Source organism: Mustelus asterias, chromosome 8, assembly GCF_964213995.1.
Source record: "Mustelus asterias chromosome 8, sMusAst1.hap1.1, whole genome shotgun sequence".
Classification (NCBI taxonomy): Eukaryota; Metazoa; Chordata; class Chondrichthyes; order Carcharhiniformes; family Triakidae; genus Mustelus; species Mustelus asterias.
In genome coordinates this window covers 50859754-50870510 of record NC_135808.1, presented here as the reverse complement: position 1 = coordinate 50870510, position 10757 = coordinate 50859754, and the positions used below count along the sequence as shown (strand labels likewise).

Below are 10757 nucleotides of genomic sequence, written 5' to 3'. Positions count from 1 at the left end.
CTCACTCTGCTTTCCTCACCTGAAGAAGGGGCTTAGAGCTCCGAAAGCTTGTGTGGCTTTTGCTACCAAATAAACCTGTTGGACTTTAACCTGGTGTTGTTAAACTTCTTCCTGTGTCCTCCAGTGCAACACAGGCATTGCTGCATCCTGTCATTGATTGACAGTCCAAGCAGCCAATCAGGACAATCACTTGGTGAAATGCAGCCAATCAGCTGATGGGGAGATGGGACATTTCCAAAGCACTCACCAGACAGAAACGGAATATTCTTAATGTTTATTACCTTTTACACATTGACATTGACAGAAAAAACAGCCCAGCCAGAGGAAGCTGGAGAAATTCACAGGGAGAATGGAGGTTTATTAAAACACTTGTGGAGATTTTCTCAATAGCATGAGAATCCTGTCCCTTTAAACAGTGACTGAAGCTTCAATTGTAACTGCAGGGTGAGCAGGAAGGAGGTCTGGTTTACTGAAGCAGACACTTCACAGGGTCACATTATTATTGTACAGCTGACACTCTTCAGCATCTTCCAGAGGTTATACTTGTTATCACGAATCTGCACTGTCCCCATCAAACACTCCCAGGACAGGAACAGCACGGGGTTAGATACAGAGTAAAGCTCCCTCTGCACTATCCCAATAACGTGCTTTAACCTCTGACCCTCAGAAGTGTCTCAGACCCAGTCCCGAGAAGGAAGAGAGTTGTAACTCAGTGCTGACAGTGACCTTTGCCCTCCCAGCTCACCCCTGTTCTATTCCAAGTTGTGTCTCCTCTGTGGACTGTCTCTAACACTCTAGGCACATTCTGATCTCCTGACGCTCTTGCTGAGGGGAGAGGAGAGGCTCACGTGGGTGAGGGCACAGGAGAAGCGGGCGTTGGACTCCCAGTCGGAGCCAGAGAGGGTCAGCAGGCTGCTGACGCTGTAGGTGTTGTCTGAAGCTCGCAGGTAGTTGCTGGTCTGAATCCCGTTGGAAATGGCTGCACCATCCTTCTTCCACTTCACCTCCACCTCATCGGGATAGAAGTGATTGGCAAGGCACACCAGGGTGGCAGTGCCCTTGGTCTTGACCTCCTCCGGGGAGGGGGGCAGCAGGGTCAGCGTGGGTTGTGAATTCTCACGGGCTGAAAGAGAAGAGAAGGAATTTTAATCACTGCCATTTTCAGGCTTTCAACTTCCCGAATATTAACTGGGATCAAATCAGTGTCAATGTTTCAACGTTACACAATTCCGAAAATCCATTCCGGGGGATCTTTTTTAACCAGCACGGAACAATCCCAACAAGAGAAGGGGCAGTTTTGGGCAGTTTTATGGAATGAATCTCAGCATGTGGAAGGTGTATCAGTGGGAGAGCATTTGGGTAATAGTGATCATAATACAGTTAGATTTAGAGTAGTTATGGAAAAGAGGAAAGATCGATCAAGAGTAAAGGTTTTAAATTGGGAAAAGGCCAATTTCACTAAACTGGGATTTGCCAAAATGGAGAGGAAACAGCGACTTGAAGGTAAATCAGTGTCAGAGCAGTGGGAGGATATTCGAGCTGGAGATAGAGTTCAGAACAAATATGTTCATCAAGCAATAGCGTGGGACATTGCAAGGAGGATAACTAAGGAATGAATGGGGCTGATTAGAGATCAAAAAGATAACTTGTGTGTGGAGGGAGAAGACACGGTGATGGTTCGTCATGAATAATTTACATCAGATATCACAAATGAGAGGGATAAAGCTAACATTGTAGTTCAGGAGGGGAGGGATTGTGAAATAATCAATGGGATAATGATAGTGTGGGAGGAGATATTAATGTGCTTATCATCTTTGAAAGTGGAGAAATTCCCAGGCCCGGGTGAAATGTATCCCAGGATGCGAAGGGAAGCACGGGAAGAAAAAGCAGAGACTCTGACCATTATTTTCCAATCCTCTCTGGCTACAGGTGTGGTGTGGGAGGACTGGAGGACGGATAATGGGAAAGTGGCACGTTCGATTTCAAATTAGTTCAGTGTCTGGGGGTAAAGGTTTGGTTTGAAGCTGGTTGAATCATTTTGCAATGTTGCTGAAACATATATAAAGAAAGTTACAACAAATTCAGCACTGAAATGGTTAATAGTGAGAGTATTTAAAGACACAGTGTCCCTTTAAGAGACTGTTAACCAGTCAGGAAGCTGGAATTATTGTTCAGTCTGTCTGGGGGAAACAGGTTGAGCATCAACAAACCTCAGATCACACACAGATCAGGAGAACTTTATCCCAGAACATTGGAGCAGACTTGGATCAACACACTTCACACAGGATTCTGATTGGCTGTCAGTGTAGAAGCTTCTAGATTTCATTTCAAACCTTACCCCCAGCACTTGGCTGAGGTCAAGGGTGAGGTTAGAATTCGTCTCAGTGTCCAGGGGTCAGACAGGGTCACTGCTCCGAATGACCCCATGAACTCTGGAGGGTGCGCGTGTGTGAATAATGAGTGAGGGTTAGGATCAGGAATCTCCAACCTCAAAGACAGAATTACATTTCTATAGCACCTGTCATCACCTCAGAATGTCCCAAAGTGTTTTACAGCTCATTGTGCACAGCAAGATCCCAGGGAGCAGAGTGAGAATGAACAGATAAGCAGATTTGTAGTGATGTTGATTGAGGGATAAATATTGACCAGCACATCGGGGTGAACTCCCCTGCCCTTCTTCCAATGGTACCATGGGATCTTTCACACCCCCTGAGAGGACAGATATCAGTTTGTCTCATCTGAAAGACGGCACCTCTGACAGTGCAGCACTCCTTCGATACTGCACTGGATCTCAGCCTGGATGATGTGGGATTTGAGGTATCAGTCTGTTTCTGTGGATTCTCTGCTGCTTTCAGTTGAATGAAGAGTGCAGGAGGACATGGCAGGATCAACAGCAGACATACTGAAAAATGAGGAATGAGGCCACTTGGGGAGGGTGGAGCTGTTCCCCAGCCAGAGAGAGTGTCTTCAGGAGAGAGATGGAGAGCAGATTATGGAAAGCCTATAGTCTAGAGGGGGGACATTTAACCAGTCGCTGACAGGTGCTGAGCCCTTTCCCCATGAGGATTTTGGAAGTGGATGCAGAAAGTGGGAGGTGAACTAGAGAAATGTCTTTGTTGCTGCTGAAACTCTTGCTATCTGCTCAGTCACATCTAATAAACACACAGACAAATCAGACAAACATCAGTCTGTTTCTGTGGATTCTCTGCTGCTTTCAGTTCAATGAAGAGTGCAGGAGGACATGGCAGGAGCAACAGCAGACATACTGAAAAATGAGGTGTTAACCTGGTGAAGCTACAACACAGGACTGTGTGTCAAACAGCAGAAGCAGCAAGTGATAGACAGAGCTAAACCATCCCACAAACAATGGATCAGATCAAAGCTCTGCAGTCCTGCCACATCCAGCCGTGAATGGTGGTGGACAATTAAACAACTCACTGGAGGAGGAGGCTCCACAAATATCCCCATCCTCAATGACGGAGGAACCCAGAACATCAGTGCAAAAGATAAGGCTGAAGCATTTGCAGCAATCTTCAGCCAGAAGTGCCGCGTGGATGATCCATCTCGACCTCCTCTGGAGGTCCTGAAGACTTGTGCTCCAGAACTTCCCGCGTCCCTAGCCAAGCTGTTCCAGTACATCTACAACACTGGCATCAACCCAAGATTGTGATAAATTACCCGGTTATGAACTGTGCACAAAAACCAGGACAAATCCAATCCGCACAATAACCGCCCCATCAGTCTACTCTCGATCATCAGCAATGTGATCTGAACATATCCAGAGCGATTACCAAGCAGCACTTACTCAGCAATAACCTGCTCACTGACACTCAGTTAGTGTTCCGCCAGGATCACTCAGCTCCTGACCTCATTACAGCCTTGGTTCAAACATGGACAAAGGAGCTGAACTCCAGAGGTGAGGTGAGAGTGACTGCCCTTGACATCAAGGCAGCATTTGACCGAGTGTGGCATCAAGGAGCCCTCGCAAAACTGGAGCCCATGGGAATCAGGGGAAAACTCTCCGCTGGTTGGAGTTATACCCAGCACAATGGAAGATGGTTGTTGTTTGGGGTTTAACTTTACAATCTATATTAATGAGCTGGATGAAGGGAATGAGAGGAATGTCACTAAACGTGCTGATGATAAAATGAAAAGTAGAAATACAAGTTGTGAGGAGGATGCAGAGTCTGAAAAGGGATAGAGATAGGTTCAGCGAGTGGGAAAACATTGACAGATGGAGTATAATGTGGGAAAATGTGAGGTTGTCCACTTTGGCAGGAGGATTGAGCAGAATACTAGTAAACTGGAGAGATTCTATCGAGTGATCTGGATGTCTTTCCATCCAGGAACAGCAATAAATTAGGAAGACAAATAGAATGTTGCTCTTCATTGCAATGAGGATGAGTATAAAAGTAGGGATGTTTTGCTGCAGCTGTACAGCACCTTGAGAAAATCACACCTGGAATATTGTGGACACTTTTGGTCTCCATACTTAAGAAAGGATATAGTAGCATTGGAAAGAGTTCAGAGATGGTTCACGAGGCTGATTCCACTGAGTAATGGATTGTCTTATGAAGAAAGCTTGAGCAGGTTGGGCCGATACTCATTGGAGTAGAACTTATTCCACCACCTCAGCACCAACTTCACCAGGGCAATTAGGGATGGGTGATAAATGCTGGTCTGCATAGAATCACAGAAAATAGGAACAGGAGGAGGCCATTCGGCCCTTTGAGCCTGCTCCACTATTCATCATGATCATTTCTGATCATCCAATCAGGAGCCAGATCCTGTCTTCCCCCTCAAATCCTTTGATCCTATTCACCCCAAGAGCTAAATCTAACTCCTTCTTGAAAACGTACAATATTTTGGCCTCAACTGCTTTCTGTGGTAGTGAATTCCACAGGTTTACGCCTCTCTGGGTGAAGGAATTTCTCCTCACCTCAGTCCTAAAAGGTTTACCCCATATTCTCAGACTATGACGCCTCAAACTGGACGCTCCCAGCACTGGGAACATGCTTCCTGTATCTCCCCTGTCTAATCCTGTTGGAATTTTATAGATTTTTATACGATTCTCCCCTCATTCTTCTGAACTGCAGTGGGGGCAGCACGGTGGCACAGTGGTTAGCACTGCTGCCTCACAGTGCCAGGGGGCTAGGTTCGATTCCCGGCTTGGGTCACTGTCTGTGTGGAGTTTGCACATTCTCCCCATGTCTGTGTGGGTTTCCTCCAGGTGCTCCGGTTTCCTCCCACAGTCCAAAAGGTGTGCAGGTGAGGTGAATTGGCCAAGCTAAAGTCTCCCTCAGTATACCCGAACAGGCGCCGGAGTGTGGCCACATGGGGATTTTCACAGTGACTTCATTGCAGTGTAAATGTCAGCCTATTTGTGACTGATAAATAAACTTTAAAAAATATATAATCTTAACCAACACAATCTCTCCTCCTACATCAATCCCACTATCGCAGAAATCATTCCAGTAAACCTTTGCTGCACTCCCTCTGTCGCAAAAACATCCTTCCTCAGATAAGGAGAGTAAAACTGTACACATTATTCCCAGTGTGGCCTCACCAAGGCCCTGTATAACTGCAGAAAGACAGAATTACGAGGGACAGAGATAGGGTAGATATGAGGAAACTTTTCCCCTTAATCACAGAGGCAGCAGATTTTGAGAGTCTTGAGGGAAATCTTTTCACCCAGAGGGTGCTGGGAATCTGGAACTCACTGCCTGAAAGGGTGGTGGAGGTGGGAACCCTCACAACATTTAAGAAACATTTAGATGAGCGCTTGAAATTCCAAAGCATACAAGGCAACGGACCAAATGCTGGAAAATGGGATTGGAATAGATAGGTGCTTGGTGGCCGGCACAGACATGGACAATAGAATCCCTAAAGTGCAGGCGGAGGCCATTCGGCCCATCGAGTCTGCATCGACTCTTACCCCATAACCCCATGTATTTCCCTCACTAATCCCCCGAACCTGTTAGAGCTTTATAGGTCTCCATGAGTTGCCTCCTTATTCCTCTGAACTCCAGTGAATATAAGTCTTAACCAACTCAATGTCTCCTCATTCATCAGTCCCATTCTAACAAGAATCAGTCTGGGATACCTTCTCTGCACTCCCTCTGGAGCAAAAATATCTTTCCTGAGATAGGGAGACCAAAACTGCGCACAATATTCCCAGTGCAGCCTCACCAATGACCTGTATAACCGCAGCAGGTCAGAATTATGAAGACATAGAGCAGATACGAAGAAACTTTTCCCCTTTTAGCAGCAGATTCAATAACCAGGGAGCATAGATTTAATTTCAGAAGCAGAAGATTTTGAAGGATTGGAGGAAACACTTTTTCACTCAGAGGCTGTTGGGAATCTGGAACTCACTGCCTGAAAGGGTGGGAGACACAGGAACCCTCACAACATTTAAGAAGTATTTAGATGAGCATTTGAAATTCCAAAGCATACAAGGCAACGGACCAAGTGCTGGAAAATGGGATTAGAATAGTTGGGTGCTCAATGGCCGGCAGAGACAGGATGGGCTGAAGGGCCTCTTTCTGTGCAGTAAATTTCTATGACACTCTGACTGAGCCAAGATGGCCGAGAATGTAAAGTGACCAGCTTCTGGAAAATTCCGATGTGGGTTATATTTGACTGATTGTCCTGAGAGAAGATGAAATGTCACACCTGAAAGATGTCAGGGATTTCATCAAACAGGAAATAGAAATGGAGATAGAAAAAATGCCTAACACTAAACTTTAATCTCCTTTTGTTACGGAAACAATGGAGACTGATTGTCACATCTCAGCAGACATTTAAAACCCATCTCCTGTTGAGTTATACCTCAGAATGTGGAAATCGTCTGAGTTCAAAGTAAACCGACTCTGGGGTGAAAGACATGTTTGTTTGTTACCTTTCAGGAAACAACAGGGAAATGGGTTAAAAATCCAACTGCACACCTGAGCTGTGTGTACTGGTGCGGGTGTGACAGAATGTGAGTTGAGACATTCCTCCGGATGGTCCGGTTTCCTCCCACAGTCCAAAAGTCTGCAGGTTAGATGGATTGGCCATGCTAAATTACCCCTAATGTGTCCTTTAGGTGGATTAGCAATGGTAAATGCGCAGGGTTACAGGGATAGGGTGGGGAGCCTGGGTAAGAAGCTCTTTCAGAGAGTTGGTACAGATTTGATGGACTGAATAGCCTCCTTCTGCACTGTAGCCATTCAATGGCTAATAAAGGACTACGCGGACTGTGTAAGGTTTCCACGGGTGAAGGGATCCATTTTAAATGAACCTTGTTGTGACCAATCGAGGGCGGGGTTGAATAAAGTCAGGGATCCAGCTGATTACTCCTCACCCAGGAGCAAAACAAAATTGGGATCCAGTTCAGGAAGTTAACAAATGAGGGACTTTGTCTGAGGACTGGTCACAACGTGTACACAGCAAGATCCCACACAATGCAATGAGAACAATCAGCATTTTCAGTGACGTTGGATCCGGGATAAATATCGGACTGAACTCGTCCCAAAGAGAAAGTAACTGAGAGTCTCCCCAAAAGCCTGGAACACTGAAGCCACTGGATTGTGGGCCCTGCTGTAGCTGTTTGTCATCAGAACTTTAGCAAGAGATAAGCAGGGAGTGGAGAGAGCAGAGTGAAAGCTGGGGGAGGTGGCACCTCGGTGTCTCACTGTGCTGGTGCTGTGATCAGTTATATCAGAGAGTGTGACAGGGAGTCCGACTTCACATCAAACTCTGCCTGTGTGTGTCACACTGAGACTGACAGGAGTCTAGAGAGTGATTTCACTCCATGCTGCAGGAATGTGAGCACAGTCTGCAAACGTCCAGATCTCCTCCACACGGTGGGTAAAAGCTGCTTACTTATATCTTGTTGCTTAAAGGGGGGAATGGAAGGAAAGAAATACAGCTGGGCTCCCTGTTCCACACAATGTTCTTCAATCAACCATTTCATTGACTGCAGCTTCCTCACCAACACCTTCAACTATTCAGCATTTGTGTTTGAGAAAGTTTCAGCATTGAAAGGGTTAATAACGGAGGATTGGGCTTTACTTACTCAGTCTGAGTTTGGTTCCTTTACCGAACGTAAGGCACACTGACAGCTTCCAGTGCAGAAGCTGTACAAAAACCTCTGCTCTCTGCCTCACTCACTCACTCACTCATCTCTTCTCTCTCACTCTTTCTCTCTCACTCTTTCTCTCTCTCTGTTTCTCTCTCTCTGTTTCTCTCTCACTCTTTCTCTCTCACTCTTTCTCTCTCTCTGTTTCTCTCTCTCTGTTTCTCTCAATGTCTCAGTGTTTTGTTGGGAGAGTTGAGAATTCTAATTTGAGATGATAAATCTTTCAGTTGCTCTTCATATGTGGACATGGAGAGTAAGAGGGAAACTCGAGGCCTTCAGCGAGCGGTGGACACCACAGGGACTGGAGTGTGTAGTGGACAGTGCAAATAATTTGTCCAGTTTCCTTTCTTGTCTTTATTCTATATTATATAAAACTGTGGGATGTGTCAGTACAGGAGGTGGGACTGTGTGTCCATTATTATCTATTATATAAAACTGGGATGTGTCAGTACAGGAGGTGGGACTGTGTGTCCATTATTATATATTATATAAAACTGTGGGATGTGTCAGTACAGGAGGTGGGACTGTGTGTCCATTATTATATATTATATAAAACTGTGGGATGTGTCAGTACAGGAGGTGGGACTGTGTGTCCATTATTATATATTATATAAAACTGTGGGATGTGTCAGTACAGGAGGTGGGACTGTGTGTCCATTATTATATATGATATAAAACTGTGGGATGTGTCAGTACAGGAGGTGGGACTGTGTGTCCATTATTATATATTATATAAAACTGTGGGATGTGTCAGTACAGGAGGTGGGACTGTGTGTTCATTATTATATATTATATAAAACTGTGGGATGTGTCAGTACAGGAGGTGGGACTGTGTGTCCATTATTATATATTATATAAAACTGTGGGATGTGTCAGTACAGGAGGTGGGACTGTGTGTTCATTATTATATATTATATAAAACTGTGGGATGTGTCAGTACAGGAGGTGGGACTGTGTGTTCATTATTATATATTATATAAAACTGTGGGATGTGTCAGTACAGGAGGTGGGACTGTGTGTCCATTATTATATATTATATAACACTGTGGGATGTGTCAGTACAGGAGGTGGGACTGTGTGTTCATTATTATATATTATATAAAACTGTGGGATGTGTCAGTACAGGAGGTGGGACTGTGTGTCCATTATTAGATATTATATAAAACTGTGGGATGTGTCAGTACAGGAGGTGGGACTGTGTGTTCATTATTATATATTATATAAAACTGTGGGATGTGTCAGTACAGGAGGTGGGACTGTGTGTCCATTATTATATATTATATAAAACTGTGGGATGTGTCAGTACAGGAGGTGGGACTGTGTGTCCATTATTATATATTATATAAAACTGTGGGATGTGTCAGTACAGGAGGTGGGACTGTGTGTCCATTATTATATATTATATAAAACTGTGGGATGTGTCAGTACAGGTGGTGGGACTGTGTATTCATTATTATATATTATATAAAACTGTGGGATGTGTCAGTACAGGAGGTGGGACTGTGTGTCCATTATTATATATTATATAAAACTGTGGGATGTGTCAGTACAGGAGGTGGTGCTGTGTGTCCATTACTATATATTATATAACACTCTGGGATGTGTCAGTACAGGAGGTGGTGCTGTGTGTGTTGGGGTTTTTGTAAGGCTCTGTATCACTGTGTAGGGGTAGCTGTCATATTGCTGACAGTAATAATCAGCGACATCCTCATTCTGTACATTGCTGATTGTCAGGGTGTATCGTGTCCCAGATCCACTGCCGGTGAATCGGTCGGATATTCCTGTGAATCGAGTTGATGCATAGTAGATCAGCAGAGCCGGTTTCTGTCCTTCCCGCTGTTGATACCAACTCACGTAATCGCTAACAGATTGACTGGCCGTACAGGTGATGGTGGCGGTCTGGCCCAGGCTCACTGACAGCACCGGGGGAGACTGGGTCATGATGATGTCTCCACTGATACCTGAGGGGTAATAGAGAAACAGAGTGAAGTAAGAACTGTCACAGAAAGATGCTGTACAATGAGATTTTGTTGGAGACACTGACTGTTCCTCTCCTTTCAGCATTTTCCCTTCAATCACAAGTCAGGAGAATTGGATTGAAATGGAGAGCAGGAAAATATTCAAGGTGGAAGGAGAGAGATTTGTACCTGCGATGCAGAATGCCAGAGGCCAGAGCAGCTGGATGGCTGAAATCATGGTGTGTGGTCGTGTCCCTGTGCCTGGTTACTGATAAACTCTCCCTTCACTGGGCTCTGCTTTATAAAGCTGCAGCCTGTCAGAGTCTCACTGCCTGTTCCTCAGTTTGTAAATGGTCTGACCCAGAGAAACCACGTCAGCACCTTTCACTTCCTCTTCTTCTCTCTCCCTCCCTCAGTCTCTGTCCCTCAGTCTCTGTCTCTCGAAATCTCTCCCTCACTCATTGTCTCGCTCTCTCTCTCTCTCTCTCTCAATATTTGTCCCTCAGTCTCTCTCTCAGTCTCAGTCTTTCTCTCTCAATATCTGTCCCTCAGTCTGTCTCCCTCACTCTATTAATATCTCTCCCTCATTGTTGTCTCTTTCACTCTCTGAGTAACTCTCCATTAGTCTCTGTTTCTATCCACCACACTCTCGCTGTCTCCCTTTCTTGTCCTTCCCA

The 10757-nt window shown here is 45.2% G+C and overlaps 1 gene segment (V, D, J or C); it reads right to left on the bottom strand.

Annotated features, from left to right (window-relative positions):
- Positions 1-265: 265 nt before the first annotated feature.
- LOC144497153 (Ig kappa chain V region Mem5-like) lies at positions 266-10419 on the bottom strand. The segment is given in 4 exon segments: positions 266-1123; positions 8060-8105; positions 9782-10083; positions 10270-10419. Coding segments are annotated over 4 exon segments (726 nt in total).
- Between the last annotated feature and the right edge of the window lie 338 nt (positions 10420-10757).